An 18,039-nucleotide genomic window follows, 5' to 3' on the forward strand; every position below is an offset into this window, starting at 1 on the left:
CATGCTTTCTCAAAAAAAAAAAAAAAAAGAAATTTAATTTGAGACATTTTTGCCCTTCTTTTTTGCCCTCTCCTTTGAATTTTGGGGTCTAAAGGCTGACTGAGCCTCCAGGTTATCCTTTGCTTCTTTTCTTCCTTGGTGGGAAGGAATCTTATACACAGAGGATTGAGTTAATCATTCTCCTGACTTATGGCCTTTCCATGTAAGGCTTTTTTTTTTTTTTTTGTCAGTACTGGGAGTTGAACCCAGGGCCTGGTACATACTAGGCAAGTGCTCTACCACTGAGCTATACCCCCAGCCCTATTTAAGGCCTCTCTTATATAAGAACTTTATTCCCTTTTATCTTATTGAGCCATCCATCCAAATCACGCCCACCATAGACAATCATCAGATATTTTTAATATGTATTTATTTATTTGTTTGGTATAGGGGATTGAACCAAAGGGTACTAAACCAGTGAGCCACATCTCCAGCCCTTTTTATTTTTATTTTGAGACAGGGTCTTACTAAGTTGCTGAGCCTGGCCTTGAACTTCCTCCTGCTTCAGCCTTCTTTTTTTAATATTCATTTTTTAGTTGTATGTGGACACATACCTTTATTTTATTTTTATGTGGTGCTGAGGATCAAAGCCAGTGCCTCACACATGTTAGGTGAGCACTCTACTTCTGAGCCCCAGCCCCAGCCCTGCTTCAGCCTTTTGAGTAGCTGGAATTACAGATGTGTGCTGCCTCACCCAGCATCCAATGTACCCAAAATGTCATCATTTTAACATGTAATCAATGTAAAAATTACTAATGAAATTGATTAAATTCCTTGTTGTACTAAATCTTCAAAATCCAGGGAGCACTTTACTCAGTATAATATCTCAATTTGGATTCTAAATTTTCATCAGAAGTACTTAATCTGTAGTTAGATTTCATAAAATTCACTGTTGAAAAACTAGATTCACATACCTAAGTTTTCTCAAGCATACTTAAAAGTTTTCCAGTAACTGCATCAAGTACCAAAATAATTATTTTCCTTTCATATTTACATACAAATTGACAAACCAGCTTCATATATTTTAGAAAAATTGACTTGACTTTGAAGCAAAAGCATATCAGTTTCAAAATGCATCTGTCCAATTATAGTCACTAACTCTTATGATATTTTCCTATGTTTACTAGATAGCTAGTAATATACAGTCTGTAATTAAGGAAGTTGTATCTTTGAGTTAGTTGTGCTTCTCACCTGTCTTGTTGTGCTGTCCTTGGGCATATAGGTTGCTTTGGCCAACAGTGTGTACCTGTGTCATTGAGCTCAGGGGGTCCTGGTAAGGGGGTAAGGATGGTAATTTAACCCTAAAACCGAGAGCCCTAGGCACAGAGACTCCTAAATAATCAGATCCAACCCTACAAAATAACTCTTTGTGTTAGGAATTCACCTCCACCCTCCCCAGGGAGAAGTAGCCTGAAGAGGAAGACCTTCTTGAATTCTCCTGCCCTGGAAGTTTAGAGGGGCTGAGGAGGGGAAATATCTGTCCAAGGTTAGGCTGCCTCCCTCCTACCTGTTTCTATCACCTCCTTGCAAGTGCAGTGCATTTTCATGCCTTGATGTTATTACCTTATTGACACCTGGACCACAGTTTTGAGTCATACTGGTAAGCAGGTGGCACTGTTTGTTCCAAGATGGTAGTAGAGGAAAAGAAGGACCAGAGTCCCAATAATTCCTTTTTTTTTTTTTTTTTTTTTTTAATCTTTGCAAAGCTACTCCTGGCCACTTCCTACCCCAAACTGAAGCTACTCCTCTATCACATACACCCTGGTTTAGAGGCCCTCCCTTTTACCCAAGAGGTTCTTCACTATTTTCCTAATTTCTTGGCATTTTCTCTTTGTAATTTTTCTGTTTGATCTTGGGAGAGGGAGTGGCAGGCATGTTAATCACTTGTTTAATCCTTGGGACCACTCTATGAAGTTATATTAGCAGTCTCATTTCACAGATGAGAATACAGGCTTGAAGAAGTTAACTAGCTTGCCTGTGTTACTGAGTCAGGACTTCGATCCAGGCAGTCTGGCTCCTGAGTGGGCCCTCTTAACCTCTGCCTCGCAGGAAAACCCAAATTATCCAGTGTCCTGTGTGGGGATGCATTAATGGAGAGTTGATCAAGGCATTGTCTGGCAATGTGCAGGCTTAAGAGAACTGAGGAGAAGAGAGGGAAAATGACAAGGGCAAGGCATTAGCAGCCAGGCCTGCTGTCAGCAGCATTTGATCCTGGGCAGGAGACTGACGGATGGCTCTCAGGGCAGGACAGGCCCTGTGTGGCTAGAAGTGAAGGGAGGAGGGGTGAGCATCTGCGAGCCCAGCCCACGCAAGGACTGATGTCAGTGCTCTGTGCGTTGGTCTCCAAATTTGACATCTGATATAAACTTGTTGGTGTGAAATTCTATCCTGCATTTTCAGTCCACTGGATTTGAAGTTCTTCCAGGGCAGCAGTTGGGCCGGAACGACTGGCCCAGGCACCACTAGATGCTTCCCAGAGGTGGTTGTCAGGCTGCCAGTGTGCACTGCTATACTTGTCTCTTCACACTTCTGCATCTCCTTCTTTCCTTTTCTCTGATTGGCCAACATGCACTGGGGGTAAGTCTCGGTTGTAGACACTGTGAAGGAGACTCTAGAAGGATGAGACTTGAAGGTCAAAGTCAGCAACCAGGAAATAGATGAGGAGCACAGGAAGGTAAAACCTCTGACTCCAGTTACTGGACTCTAATGAGTTTCAGTAAAAACAAGGCCAGTGTCTGTCTGGTGTATGCTCTAGATGTACAGCTCTTGCCTTGAAACCACTGTTTCCTAGTTGCTTCTGAAATGCCAGGCACTTTTTTTTTTTTTTTTTTTCCTTCTGGGGTTGCTAAAATAGAATCAGAAACGGATTTGAAGAGCCTCTCCTTCCCCGTTGTGGCGCCTGTGGTCCGAGGTTTCAGGCAGACAGGCTCCTCCTTTGAGTGTCCACTGACAAGGCAGGCTGCCTGGCCCTAGGGACATGCCACATGCTTTCTGGGCCACAAATATTTCACACCCTAGGTTCCTAGCTGCCTCCCAGCCCCCTCTCCCTTTCCTTTCTACCCTTCCCTCAATCCTAAATCCACACTTTACAATCCCTTGGCCACTGTCACCTTACTTTGTCTCTCCTTCATGTGGACCCCTCTCCTGGAGTTCCTTCAGGGAAATCTAAGCAGCCTGTTCGCGTATGGCTTTAAATGCCTGGGAAAGCAAAGAAAAATGAACTTGTATGCTTGTTTTCTTGTGCTAGGGGTTGTTTGCAGAGCCTCATGTTATTTCTCATAAATCTCATAACTTGAGAAGGAGATGTTTACTTAAAGGTCATGAGGATTCTTAGCCCGAGATTAGGAAGTAGTAAATCCAGGCTTCAGGGGAACTGTCTGCCTCCAAAGTCCACACTCTCTGTCTTGGGGTGCCCCTGGAGCCCAGTTCAGTATTCCCACCTCATAGTGCTATTTCCATGGAGACTTAATATTTTGCTTCTATCTATAATTTTTTTTTAAAGGGAAGAAAAGATAAGAACAACCTCCCAGCCCTCTTTTGAGGGATCATACTTCTTTCTAGAATTACTAGGATGATTCGTTTTTTAAATTGGTTTTTAAACTGGGGTCATATGAGAGCATTTCATTTAGTGGTTATTTAAAAAATTTAAAACCTTGAAACTATTTCTTTGAAAATGATCCTGGGAATCCCCATGTATAAAACACACAAGGGGGAGCTGCTTGAAGTGGCAGTGGCAGAGGGAGCTCCTAGACCCATGTCCTTTGCAATTAGAAGCATGTCTGTGGAATTTTAGGATTGCTTCTGTTGAATGTTCTTTGAAAGTTTCTGATTATCTCTTCACTTTAGAGATAGACTGAGGCCAAAAGAGGCAAAGTGGCTGGGGCAGTTTGGACTAGTGACTGGTCTCCAGCTTCCAGGGGTTCTGCCAATCTTACAGGTGAGAATCTGTCCTGGAAAGTCCAAGTATCTTTTCTGCTTCTCTCAGCTTTATTCCTCTTTTTCCTCTGAATTTTACAGAAATTAAAGATTCTGTTCAAAGCAGTTCTGTGTGGTAGATAATTTTTTTTCTAAAATATTTTATTGGCATTCAAAGTTTTTTTAAAAAAACAAAAAAATAGTATGAGCTCATTATAAAAATTTCCATTAATATAGGAAGTGAAAAATTTTAAAAAGCTGCAAATTGGCATCATCCTCTCATTCTCAACCACTAAGTCCCCAGGGGTGTCTCCTGTTGACAGTTGATGGCGTATCCATCCTGATCTTTCTGATGAACACACAAACATGTATGCTTCTCTCCCCACATAAGTGGGACTATAATATAAATCATTCAAATAAATGCTTTCAAATCAGACACACCTCATTTTTGGCCTCAATCTCTGCATGTGTAAAATGGGAGTAAAAAATAGTATTTGTAGGATTATGGTGAAGATTTAATGAGTTTTTATATGAATAGTGCTTAATTGTGGCTGGCACAGAGTGAGCATAAAACAGACACACACACACACACACACACACACACACACACACACACGGGCGGGGGTGGGGGGGAGGATTGCAGACTGAGTTAGAAGTAGAATAAGACTTAAGTCCTACGTTTTCTGACCTCCAGTCTCCTAACTTTCTACTGCCCATTGAATGAATGTGCGTGGATGGACGGGGCAGGCAGGTAGTAGACCTAGGGACTTGAGGTCTGTGGAGCTGCTCTGGGATGGCCGCCCTAGAAAACAGAGGCTTTCACCCCTGGGATGGGGAGGGTGTGGGGCAGCAGGGTTGGCTGGCTCAGCTGTTGCCTCAGGGCTCCATGCCGGGAGAGTTGAGCCTCAGGGCAGAACTGAGGGTGCAGAGTGGCTCTCAGCTTAAAGGATCTTGGCTTAAAAGGAATGTGCAGGGGTTGCCTCTGCTCAGGAGGGGCTAAAAAAAGCCGCGCCGTCCCCTGGGCTTTGTGTGAGGGTTATCAACCGCTCAAGTCAGCTCATCTCTCTGGCTGCTCTGGCATTTTTGAGAGGGTCTGTTTTCCTGGCCCCTCTGGGTTTCCACCAATTGGCAGGAAGGAGTCAGCCGTCCCAGAGGTGGAGGCTGCGAGGAGTGAGGTGTGTGTGTGTGTGTGTGTGTGTGTGTGTGTGTGTGTGTGTGTGAGTGAGGGGGCTGGTGGCCCTAAACCTGGTGACAATGCACAGTTGTCAGCTGTACCCTGCTGGTGTTTCTTCCTTTTATAGTCAGCAGCAGTTGCTCTTGCTCTCACCCAGCCCCTCTGTGGGGGCTCCTGCCCAGGATAAAAGCCGAGGGAGGCGGCCTGGTCTCCTATCTCATCTCTCAGGAGTCGCATCTCTTGGTTCCTTCTTAGGTCCCACCTCCACTGAAGATCCCAACAAGACAAGATGCCTCCCAAGAAGCCTGAGCCTAAGAAGGAGGCGGCCAAGTCAGCCTCAGCCTCTGCCCCAGCCCCTGCTCCAGCCCCTGCCCCAGCTTCCGCTCCTGAGCCCCCCAAGGAACCTGCCTTTGACCCCAAGAGTGTAAAGGTAAGTGAAGTTCAGGAGGGTGGGATGATATTCAGGGTTCTATTTGTCCTGGAGCATAGAGAGAGCCCTCACAGAGGTCAGACTGGCATGAGGACTATGGTGTCCATGCCCGAGATCACAGCCCCAAGGGCCAATGGAGCCAGTATTAGACTCGGGCTGAGGGCTGTCTGTGGCCATAGCCTTTTTTCCTTTAAGAACAGGATACTTCATCCAAGGAAGTCCTGTTTGGCATCTCAGATTTGCCCAGCAGAGTTGAGAATGGTGGGAGGTATAACCAGCCAACCAGCCAACCTTTTTAAAGGCCTTTGGGGCCATCATAGCAGAGTAAAGGAAACTGACTTTCCTGGAGGTGGTTTGATATCTTTATGGAGTAGACAAATAACTAGGAGTAAGCGATGTCTGCAGTCAGGGAGGATGCTCCCAGTGTGCGGGAGGTCTGGGAAAGTCCTCATTCACAAACACCCTGTAGAGGGTTGATGGGGTGGGAAGGAAGGCTGTAGATACAGTAAGAAGAGCCTGGGTCCTTCTTTTCCTCTTTCCCTGCCCAAAGGGGCTCCTCCTTTTGTGGCCTGAGCCCCTATTTGTAGTTTGCTGCGGACTGGCCCATCCCAGCTGAGACCTCCTCTCTAACCTTGCCAGGAGCCAGGCCTGCTTCCCTCTGCCTCCGCAGCTCTACTCCCTCCCTGCCCTGCCCTGTTCCCTCATCTGGAATGCTCCCTGGAGCTGGAGTGGGTCCTGTGGGCTGACTTAGTAATTTTAGGCCTCCCTTAGCTAGCTGACCCAGCTGCAAAGGAATGAACTGGGAGGGGGTGGGCACAGGAGGGAGGGGTCAGAAGCTTCTGGAGAGGAGAAATTTTAAGTCATGACACCAGAACGGGAGAGGTCAAGTGGCCACTGGAATGAGGAGCTATTAATAACATCGAAGGAGTGGTAGGCCCCCCAGGGATCTCAGCTTTAGGGCAGTGGCTGGGAGGGTAAGGGGTCAGGTCAAAATAGAGGCTCAGGACCAGGTGCTGTGACCAATGGGAATAGAACCCAAGGTCCAGGGCTCTAGACGTAGGACCCTCCCTGGCCTCCTCAAGATTTCCCAGTACTTACAGGAGGGAATGCCCTACAATTATCTGTCGAAGACCTTGGGATTGAGCCACAAGGGGCAGGAATTAAGTAGAACTGACTTGACCAGGGGGTGGAGGCAGTGGCCCCATTCCTGGGCTTGGTTATGGCTTCCTCTGGCGAGACCTAGTTTAGTACATGACCTTAAAAGTATTTGAAGGTTTCTCTGTCATATGTCACTATGGACTAAGACTGGCAAGAGAAGCTCACCATCCGCCCCTCAGGAACCCTCCTCATCTTTCTTTGATTTATTCTGATAAAGTGCCAGGCCTGGTCCCTGATGTCTGGGAGGGAGTGGCCTGGTGGTATCATGGGGGCCCTTCCCTGTGCCTATCACTTCCCTCCATCCTCTCACCTCTCCCAATTTCCTATTGCAGTCCTCTTTTCTGGTGGTTTTTTGAAATTGCTCTAAAGTATGGGGGAAAAGAAAAGCAGTGTCTTTCCCAAGATTCATTTTTTCCTTTTATTATACTTACCCAGTGCCTTTGTTTATAAGATTCTTTTCTCAAAGAGAAAGCAAAGGTAAACTTAAGTCCAATGTGTGGGGTTCTATGTAGCCAGACTTCAGCTTTTATTTACTTATTCATTTTTTGGTAACAGAGATTGAACCCAGGGGTGCTTAACCACTGAGCAACATCCCCCACTGCCCCCCCCCCCCACACTTTTTAAAGAAGCAAACTTAAAGAATTTGAGACAGGGTCTCACTAAGTTGCTTAGGGCCTCTTTAAATTGCTGAGGCTGGCCTCAAACTTGCGATCCTCCTGCTTCAGGCAGGCAAGCTGCTGGGATTACAGGAATGCACCACCATGCCCGGCTTCCAGACTTCATGCTTTTATACTAGTTTCTCTTACATACTTTTCCTGGGCTTAAAGCATTGCAAAGTAAGGCCTACTATATCTTTTTCTCAGAGAGTTAATGCAGAGCATCCTTTATCCCATTTAACATACTCACCACTACCCCAAACCCACATTTGGCAAAGTCCATTCCTAGTTTCCTTGCAGAACTAGGACTAGGAATAGTGGCACATGACGAAGATGCTCCAGGGTAGCAATCGCTGCTGCTGGGGAGGGGAGGGGTTGGACGGGGTGGGATGCCATGAAATGGGTTAGGACGCTGAGGTGACATTTCAGGTCTTGGTGAACATGACTCATGGCTGGTCATTGCCATTCATTTTTGGAACCTCCTACACTCCTCCTCTGTATTTATTCAGCATTGAATTAGGCATCATGGGAGTGTCAGGTCCACGGCCCAGCTGTGCCAGGGCAGTAGGATAGGTTGCCAAGAGGCCAAAGAAAATACCTGGGACAGCATACAAGGCATAAGACTTTGTTGGGAAAGCAGTGGCAATAGGTGGAACAGGCAGCACCTGTATTGCTCACTGCACTTCACCAAGCAGTACCTCCTCTCTTACACAGCACCTTCACAGTGGTGGCCGGCTGGATGAGTGACACATGTCTTTTCCATGGTGCCCTCAGTTCCGCCCCGGTTTTCTCAGGGAGGGGTGTGGCTTTATATTTGGCTACAGATGCGGTGATATCATTAATTTACTTTGCTTTGTCCCTTGTATGACCAGCATTCCAAGGAGCAGCTACCCTGGTGTGCACGCAAGAAAGCAGCTTTCTACAGATAACACTAACTTGCCCTAGGTCTCAGCATGCCTGAGAGAAAGTTGGTATCTTCCCGGTAATACTTATTTAGGCATTTGGCCCTGGGTCAACTCTCATGGTTCCCTGGGCTTGGCTAGGTCCTTGTGAACTAAAAGGGGCATTTAAGGGACATGATATTACTAGTTCCTTTTCTTTAAGGACAATACGGGGAGAATCCAAAATTTATTCCTGTATTAAACCAATATTTTTGTGAGTGGCTACTATGTACCAGGTATTTCAGTGAGCAATAACAAAATCTCTGTCCTGCAGGAACCCTGGCTTCAAGGACACAGGGTACACATGGAAGGCAATGACTAGAAAACTATCACAAAGCAACAAGGGCCCATGTAAAGGACTCTTGCTGTTCCAAAATGTCTAAGATTGCAATGTGCTGAAGGAGGGTTTGGGGTGGTGACCAGTGATGGGAGGGAAAGCTCCATTGAGGGAGGTGGATCAAGTAGAAAAGGAAGTAAATCCAAGGGTGGGCACCCAAAGCAGGAGGAGCTGCAGCTTGTCAGAGGGCTGTGGAATGGGGAGAGACTGAAGGGTAGATGTGAGAGCAGTTTAAGTGTGGCCAGGATGAGGAGTTTATCAATAGGGAGTAGGTTCTCGAGTTTTTTACATGATTTTTCTTTCTGTTTCCCTCTGGGTTTTGATAGAGGTTTGGAGGCTGTATATTATATGTGGCCTGTCCATGAGGAGGCTGGGGGCATACACTCGGCCTGCAGTCTCCTTCCTGCTGGAGGTGACCAGGCTTCCCTTTGGAAGCTGTTAACAGTCTCTACCCTCACTCCTCTGTTTCCCTCCCCACAGATAGACTTCAGTGCTGACCAGATTGAAGGTGAGTACGAACAACCCTACTTTCCCCTCTCAGCTGTGTTTTTTTTTTTTTTCTGGAGGAAGAGGAGAAGGCACAGACCAGGGCACTTTCTATGGATTAACTCGTTTAATTCTCATAACAACCCTACACAGTAGCAACTACCACCCCCATTTTCTAGATGATAAAATGGAGGCCCCGAGAGTATGGGGGGGTTTGTCCAGTCTCACTCATCAGTCAGTGGTGGGGCAGAGTTCACACCTAGGCAACCTGATTCTTCTGAGATCAGATGAGATTGGGCATGTTCAGGGTGGCATGGCTGTAGATGGCAACCGGATTCTTAATTGTTCAGCTAGACAGCTTAGAACATAACAGATGCTCAACAAGTGTTAGTGCCCTTTCCCCTCCACCCTAAAGAGCTACTCAAGTTATTTGGAAGCCCTCATTTCTGTTCCTGTTTTTGAAAAGCCCTCCTTAGGTTACTAGCTTCCCTCCCCATCATGAGGCCTGTCAAGATGCTAACCCACTATGGTTGCTGGGTCAATGGTGACCTGTGGGAACCCCAGTTCATCTGCGATCCCATCAAGCACTCTTCTCTACCTTGGATGGAGATGATTTATGTTTTCTCAATCTTACATAAAGTGTTGTTAAATACAACTTCAAGATAAGTTTCAAGATCTCCCACCCTCTGATCTGATTTTCACCCCTTAGTCCCTCTTTTGTTGGGGTCTGATGTTTCAAGAATGAAATGTGTACTGGTAGTGATGGTGCACACGTGTAATTCCAGAGACTTGGGAGGCTGAGGCAGGAGGATTGAAAGTTCAAGGCCAGCCTCAACAACTTAGCAAGACCCTAGACAACTTAGTGAGAGTCTGCTTCAAAATAAAAAATAAAAGGACTTGAAATATAACTCAGTGGTATAGCACCCCTGATTTCAATCCCCTGATCTCAATTACATATAATTTTATTAAAAAATATATAAAATATACATATACACTTATACATAAATGCTCTAAAATTATCAGGACTGCATTTACAGATGTTTGGGTTATTTCCAGTTAGGGAAAACTGTTCTTTCCCCAGGCAAGCTTCCTAGCTGCGAGTCAAAGGATATGCACATTTTAAATTGTGATAGTTATTGCCAAATTGCCCTCCAAAAAAGCGATGCAACTTACCCACAAATAGAGCATGAGAACTGGCATATGCATTTTGAATGAGTAAATGGAATCATATTGGCATTTGTTTTTTGTTGTTCTTTGTTTTTGTTTTTTGGTCCTGGGGATTGAACCCAAGGGCACTTTACTGCTGAGCTATATCCCCAACCCTTTTTATTTATTATTTTGAGACAGATCTCACTAAGTTTGCACTCTGTTTTTGTACTCTACTGTGGATATTCACTTTCAGTCAATAGTTTTTGGAATTCTGTGGAATTCTTAAGGTTATTTTTTGTGCATTTTAATGAAATATCTACAACACAAATGAGGACTGGAAAATCAACTAGTGATAAAATTTTTCTTTTCCCAAATGAAAATCTTTGTTAAAGCCAACTGGGATAGTTAGGGGGATTGGTCACTTCAATCTTTTTTAAAAATTATTTTATTTATATATTTATTTATTTTATGTGGTGCTGAGGATCAAAACCAGTGCCTCACACATGCTAGGCAAACGCTCTGCCACTGAGCCACAGCCCTGGCCCCCTATTTAATCTTTTAATTTGAGACATGGTCTCACTAATTTGCTTAGTGTCTTGCTAAATTGCTCAGATTGGCCTTGAACTTTCAATTCTCCTACCTCAGCTTCTCAAGTCACTGGGATTACACATGTGCCACTGCTCCTGGCTTGGTTCTTTTTAATTCAGAAATTCTGTGACTATTTAGCATTCTGTAGTTACCCTCCATCTGTTTAGAAATAGTTGTCACCCCCCCCCCCCCTTTTTTTTTAAAGACTAGTATTGTTGGGAAACACGTTTTTCTTTATTTATTTTTTACCTTTATTTTATTTACTTATTTTTATGTGGTGCTGAGGATCGAACCCAGAGCCCTGTGTGTGCTAGGCGAGTGCTCTACCACTGAGCCACAACCCCAGCCCCTCAAACCCCTTCTTAGCTTTATATTTATTAGGTGATAAGGCCCGAATTTCTTTTATGCTTTTCCTCTCATATGAACTAATTTCTAACTCTTGAATTCCCTCTCTGGTCCCTCCACAGATTTCCATAACTTTCCTTCTGGAAAGTTATTGTCACCATTGCACTTGTTCTAGGAGGCACTGACTACACTACTGCAGACTATTGAGGAAAGGCTTTTCTGGGCCCATGAGCCTCACCTCTAATGCCACTGGCTTTGTTTTTTCCTAGTAACAATCAAACTTCAGCTTTGATTTGTATGTGCTTAGTGGACTTCCCAGCAGGCCAGGTACAGTTGGACCATTCGTGCAGGCACAGCAAGCAGGCCTCTTCCTCTTCCTCCTTTCTCTCCACCATTTCTATTTGGCTTCCTTAATAGATGCTCAGTAACCATGCTGAGCATTTGCTCTGCATTTGGCTTATAAGTGAAGATAACAATGCCTACAACGTAAGTTTTTTTTTTTTTTTTAGTATAATTTTTTTAAAAGATTAATGAGTAATCTATGCAAAATTACCAGCTCAAAGCCTGTGCTCAAATCCCAAGTAATTGTTCTTATTATTCAGTTTTCCTATTAAATATCACTATATCTTTTTTAAAATATATTTTTTAGTTGTTTATGGACTTTTATTTTACTTATTTATATGTGGTGCTGAGAATCGAACCCAGTGCATCACGCATGCTAGGCAAGCACACTACAACTGAGCCACAACCCCAGTTCACTATATCTTCTTAGATGAGGAAATTCTCTCTTTTGTTAAGTCTGACTTCACTCTTCTGAGTGAATTAGGAGAAGATCAAAATGTCTGGGTTCAGATTCAATTATTAAATAATTATCGAACCTGAATTTGTGGCAGACACCATGCTAATTATGTTAAACATTAGGAAATTGAATTCTTATAACAAGCTGTGAGGAGTTGTTATTTCCTTTTTACAGAGTAGGAAACCAAGTTTCAGAGAGATTAAGTGACTTGGCCAAGATCACAAAGTTAAATGATAAAGCTGAGATAAAACTCAGTGAAATGATACTAACAGTGTTGTGTTACTGTGTGATACTAACAGCATTGTGTTTACTATGTTTTTTGGTAAATTATGTTAAGATTTTTACATACATTATTTTATTTGCTTATACTCTAGAACTAGTCTAAATATAATTTAAAGACCCTATGAGGTAGGTGCTATTAATAAAAGAGATTAAATATTCACTTTCTCAAGGTCATAATAAGGAAAAGAAATGGAATTTGAATTCAGTTATTGATTTTGAGTTCATATGAAGTCTAATAAAGAGTTGTAAGTAAAGATCCAGGGGGATGTGCTTTGATATGTAGATGTCTAAATAATCCATATACAGCCTCTAAGGAAAAAAAGCGTTTCTAAAGCACTTGAAGAAGACTAAGAACAGCTTTTCTCCTAAGAACTTCACACATTCTTCTTTGGCTTATACTGTTAATCTGCTTAATAAACCACTGCTTTGTGGAAATCAACTTCAGTGCCACTCCCAGTACAAATGATCCCCACTAATGAATTGGTTGAATCCAGATTAATGAAGAAATAAGGCTCTTTGCAAAAGTCCCAGGAGTGCCTTAGTTTGACCTTGCCCCTTGGACACCTGCCCTGCTGGCCCTGAGGAGTCCATCTTTATAATACTGAGTTCCCTCTAGAACTAGAAAACATAGTTGACCACCATTCACGGATTCCCTTATCACATGCAAGACACCATGCTTGGAGTGCTTTGTGATCCCGCCAGCAACCTGCTCAGGTGGACATTGTATCCCTACTTACAGCTAAGAAATCGAGGACCCACAGAGGTTGGCAATTTGCCCAAGCAGCATATGGATCAGTGGCAGAGCTGAGGTGGTCTGACTGTGTCCCAATGCCACCTTACGTGGACAAGGAGTCCTCTTTTAGCCTGGAACAGGCAGTACTGATAATAGTTGATTCTTGAGCAGGTATTATCACTTAGCAAAGTACCTCCACATCCTGCTACCTCTGTTGACACTGGGGAGGGGTGGTGAGGGAGAGCTCTCACCCTCTAGTTTGCACAAGAAAACTGAGACCCAAACTGGCTTGTCCTTCTCTGTGAGCCAGAGCTGAGGTGAAAACCCAGGGACCCTCACTCCCAGGCTGGGCCTGTTTCAATTCTCTGTTCAGCAGTCAGGACTCTCAGCTACACCAGGGAAGGACAGGTAGTGGGAGGGGTCGAGGCAGGGGAGACATTCAAATTGTGTAGCAATGGGCTGATAGGAGACAGTTCAGGCCAGGGCTGGACTGGACACCAGGCTGCCACTCTATTGACAGAAGATGGAGTGGGGACAGGTTCCAAGGAGAGCCTGGGACAGGGGCCAAAGGAAAATACTGGCTTATTTCAATCACACATTAACCTGTTATTCAGTGGGGTGGAGGCTGAGCAGACCCTGGCCACTGCCTTCTCTTGGGACCAGTAGGCTATAGCTGACTCTTCTCTCTACAGAGTTCAAAGAGGCCTTTTCGTTGTTTGACCGGACCCCAGGTGGAGAGATGAAGATCACTTACGGGCAGTGTGGGGATGTGCTGCGGGCCTTGGGCCAGAACCCCACCAATGCTGAGGTGCTGCGTGTGTTGGGCAAGCCCAAGCCAGAAGGTTAGTGTGGGCCCTGGCTGACCTCTCCCAGCACTGCCCAGCAGCTCCTGGTCCAGATTCAACTCCTGTCAGTCTCACTCTCTGTCCTCCCCTTTAGCCCTTCAGGACCAGCCTCCCTTACCCAGGTTACCTGAGTCCCATTGTGAGAATTATCTAGAAGCCTTAGCCTTAGATAACTCTTGAAGAATGGAGCCTGTGCTTGCTCTTGGTTCCCTCATGAGGCTGGGAGCTCATGGAGGGCAGGAGAGACCTGCTACTGCTTCAGTGTCTTCCTCTGACCCCCTCCCCACCAGCTGTCAGGGACATGGCATGGGCAGGAACACTGACTGGAAATAAGATAACTAGTCACCCACTATCTCTAACCCTGAAGCTTTTAGTTGAAGTGTCTGTCACAGCACTGTGTCCTGTGAGCCGTATCACACATCGTTCCTAATAAGTGGTAGAGCCCTGAAGTTGGCAATTGATTTGTTTAATGTAAATTAGAGGATATTCAAAATTAGCTCTACAATGAAGCATCTTTCCCTCCTTTGAACCAAAACTTGGTGGATTTTTTTGGTGAGAATTTAGAAAGTGGTGCAAGGACATATGTCCCATTTGTAAATGTCAACTGTTGTGTTTGGCAGTGAAATTAACAGCTACCGCCAAACGCACACAGCCTGTCCTCAAGGTGTGGAGCTGAGGGGATCAGGTGGACCTGGGCAGGGGCATTAGCAAGGGTGGGCTGTCTCTAGAGGGTTCCTGGGTCTCAGATTGGTCCTCTCTGCCTCCCTTGGTTCTGACCTCTTCCCCTTCTGCTCTGACTGAAGATAATAGTGATGGGGGCAAATATTGCGGGCAGGAAAGTGTCCAAGGGCTATGAGATTGCCCATATTATCAGAGCTTTTTAGAGGTCAATAGAAAACCTGGGCTGAGCACAGTGGTGCACGCCTGTAATCCCAGCAGCTTGGGAGACTGAGGCAGGAGGATTGCAAGTTCAAACCAGCCTCAGCAACTTAGTCAGGCCGTGTCTCAAAATAAAAAACAAAAAGGGATTGGGGGTGTATCTCAATGGTAAAGCATCACTGGGTTCAATCTCTAGTTAAAAAAAAAGTCTACATTGTGAATATGAACCCTGGGGCCTGGGCTGTGTGGCCTTTTGGGCTCCTCAAATCCTGCTGCTGCCATCTGCAGCTCCTCTGCCAAGGTGGCCACCTGGAGCTCTGAGATGTGGGTGGAGTCAGGTTCCTTTTTCTTCTGCTCTTCTTCTTTGCCTGGGAATAGACTGTCCTGGGCCCAAGTCTCCTGCTCTGCTCCTGTGGGCAGCTCTGCGCCCTCCAGGACGATTTCTGGGTGCTGCCAGGGCTGGGGTGAGGTCTCGGCTTGGCTGCCTACTCCCTGCTTATGGAATTTCCTTTGTCCTTCCTGATGCTTGCTGGAAGAGATGAATGCCAAGATGCTGGACTTCGAGACGTTCTTGCCCATCCTGCAGCACATCTCCCGCAACAAGGAGCAGGGCACCTACGAGGACTTCGTGGAGGGGCTTCGTGTCTTTGACAAGGAGAGCAATGGCACGGTCATGGGCGCTGAACTTCGGCATGTCCTCGCTACCCTGGGTATGCAAACTGAGCAGATGAAGCCCTCGTGGGAGGGCGGGAGGGCTGAGAAGGGCTAAGGTGGCTTGTATTGCGGGGGTTCCCAGCGAATTACGTCTTGACCCAGTCTATCTCCCTGGGCTCTTGAGGAACAACCTCCCCAGCTGGGTTTGCTCAGCAGGCACCAGAGTTTAGCAGAGGAGAATAGTGGCAGAGCAGGGGTTACTCCTGAGGCCTGAGAGGGAGACCCCATCTTCTGTCCTTGTCTTCTCAGCCAATGGGCCCTGGAGGTTGTAGAAATGGGGAGAGGCTTCAGGGAGTGGGCGGGGCCTTAAAGCCGTTGGCCCCACCCTCAAAGCCTTTGCCGGAGACTTGTTATGAACCATTTCCCAGATGCAAGAATCTTGGACCTTCAGTCTTAGGGGACACTTGGGTTTTGTCTGTGTCTTCTTTGACATTTGTAATTAAGAGCCCACGACCTCCCAACCCCCACTTCAGGAGAGAAGATGACAGAGGCTGAGGTGGAGCAGCTGTTATCTGGGCAGGAGGACGCCAATGGTTGCATCAATTACGAAGGTATTGCTTCTGCTTCGCTTCCTCAGGGCCCAAGACGGGTGGGGGCACGATTGGCTGACCGCTCAGGGCTGGAGGATGTGTCCTCAGATGAGCTTTGGTGGACTCCCAGGTGAATGTGTTCTTTTCCGTCCTGGGCGTGAATATCCCGGTGGAAGGATTTAGAAGACAGCTCTGTGATGCACTAGCTGTGGGACTTTGGTCAAGTCACTTATCTTCTGAGCCTCGGTTATCTCACCTGAGTAGCCAGAAATGCTGGCACCTTTCTCAAGGTCATGGGGGATAATGTAGCTCATTTCATTTGTATTGAATATCAGCACAAAGAGCAGACACAACAGAGTTTAGTCTCTCCCCTCTTCTACCTCCTTCCCACCAACCCTCAAATAAGAGAAAGAATTTCAGTCTGGAGAAAGGGTGGTGGGAAGGTTTGAAAGGTGGGAAGAGGAGGCAGGTTAAGAGGTAGAGAGGAAAATGAAGGCTGAAAGGGGGCCAAGTCCACAACTGATTTTCATTTTCTTCCCCAGCCTTTGTCAAGCACATCATGTCTGGGTGAAGCAGATTCCTCCAGGGTGAGTGCAGCCTCTCTTCCGGGTCCCTGAAGGGCCTTAGGGACAATATCATGTGTCCTAGAGGTTTTTGCTCCAAGTCTGACCCCTGGAGAGGAACCAAATGGGCTGGAGATGTGAAAGCAGCCTGCCCCTGCCCACTGCTCCCCTGGGCCCTTCATTTCTCCCTACCATGCCTCCCACCTTCCCTTGTCCCCCATCTTGACCTCTATTGTCACATCTTCTTGCCTGTCTCAGGGTCTCAGGCCTGGGGTCCCCTGTATAGGCTGAGCATGAGAAAGCTCCTCCCAAGTGGAAGGGAGAGTCCCTGACCAATGGTCTTGACCCTGTTCCTCCTCACTTCCTTCCCTGGGCTCCTCCTGGGTGTGGGGCCACCAGACAGTGATGTGAGGCTATGATTATGGGAGGATGACACACACTTTCCATCTAGCACTTTCTTTCAGGTGCCTTAGCCATCCCAGAGTGAGTGAACAAGAGGCCCACAGTAACCCATCCGGAGTCCTGGACTTACCATTGCGCCACACCCCAGGACCCTGAGGCCCAGGGCCCTTTCTGTAAATAAACCACTCTGGCAAGGTTGGGCTTGTTCTCTGGTTCTAACCACTCTCTGAGTGTTTTCTTTTTTTTTACCTAATTAATTGAAATCTCTCTGTGTGTGATGTCACTTGAGGCTTCATGTTTACTCAGTGAAATGAGTCATATCTGGGGAGAAACAGGCCAAAAGCCCATGGATGGAGAAATATTGGAGTCAGACACATTAGCAAGAGCTTTGGAAGGATCTCCTGCCAGGAGGAGCCAGGAGTTTCACTTCCCCCCAAGGCTTGCTGTCCACCCATCTATCTCATCCCCAGGTGGTGAGCAGGAAGGGGGATACCAGGAGCTAGCCAGGGATTCTGCAAAGGAATCTTTCTTAAAAAAAGAAAAAAAAATTGTGGACTCAGTGGTGGAGCACTTGCCTCGCCAGTGCAAGGCCCTAGGTTCCATCCCCAGGACTGAAAACTTATGTAACATAAAACTAACATCTTAAACCAGTTTCAACACACAATTCAGCCCTGTTAAGGATATGCACATTGTTTGTGTAACCAATCTCCAGAACTTTTTCATCTTCTCAAACTGAAACTCTGTACCTATTAAACAACTCCCCACAGGGCTGGGCTTGTGGCTCAGTGGTAGAGTGCTTGCCTAGCATGTGTGAGGTGCTGGGTTCGATTCTCAGCACTATATATGAATAAAATAAAGGTCCATTAACAACTAAAAATTTTTTAAAAAGTAAACTATTAAAAATAAACAAACAACAAGAACACTCCCCATTCCCTGCTCACCCTACTCCTTGGCAATCATCTCTTACTTTCTGTTTTTATAAATTTGACTACTCCAGATGAGTAAAATCATATGGCATTTGCCCTTTTGTGACTGGCTTTCCACCCAGCCTGAAATCCTCAGTGTTCATCCAAG

General features: G+C 45.9%; 1 protein-coding gene across 1 annotated transcript; it reads left to right on the plus strand.

The window, feature by feature from the left end:
- The first annotated feature begins 5,417 nt into the window (after positions 1 to 5,417).
- Myl4 (myosin light chain 4) lies at positions 5,418 to 17,103 on the plus strand. The gene is made up of 7 exons (XM_027921779.2): positions 5,418 to 5,558; positions 9,131 to 9,158; positions 13,725 to 13,874; positions 15,293 to 15,466; positions 15,944 to 16,021; positions 16,543 to 16,587; positions 17,028 to 17,103. Exons 1-6 carry the CDS (start codon positions 5,418 to 5,420, stop codon positions 16,569 to 16,571), a joined length of 600 nt encoding a protein of 199 aa, XP_027777580.2. The 3' UTR covers positions 16,572 to 16,587; positions 17,028 to 17,103.
- The last annotated feature ends 936 nt before the right edge of the window (positions 17,104 to 18,039 follow it).

The sequence above is a fragment of the Marmota flaviventris genome, chromosome 17, assembly GCF_047511675.1.
Source record: "Marmota flaviventris isolate mMarFla1 chromosome 17, mMarFla1.hap1, whole genome shotgun sequence".
Classification (NCBI taxonomy): Eukaryota; Metazoa; Chordata; class Mammalia; order Rodentia; family Sciuridae; genus Marmota; species Marmota flaviventris.

What these genes read in the sequence shown, in the direction of transcription:
- Myl4 (XM_027921779.2), top strand. Translation starts at nt 5,418, where the DNA reads ATGCCTCCCAAGAAGCCTGAGCCTAAGAAGGAGGCGGCCAAGTCAGCC. An exon ending in CAGTGCTGACCAGATTGAAG is followed by an intron (nt 9,159 to 13,724) that starts GTGAGTACGAAC and finishes TTCTCTCTACAG; the next exon opens with AGTTCAAAGAGGCCTTTTCG. An exon ending in GCATGTCCTCGCTACCCTGG is followed by an intron (nt 15,467 to 15,943) that starts GTATGCAAACTG and finishes CCCCCACTTCAG; the next exon opens with GAGAGAAGATGACAGAGGCT.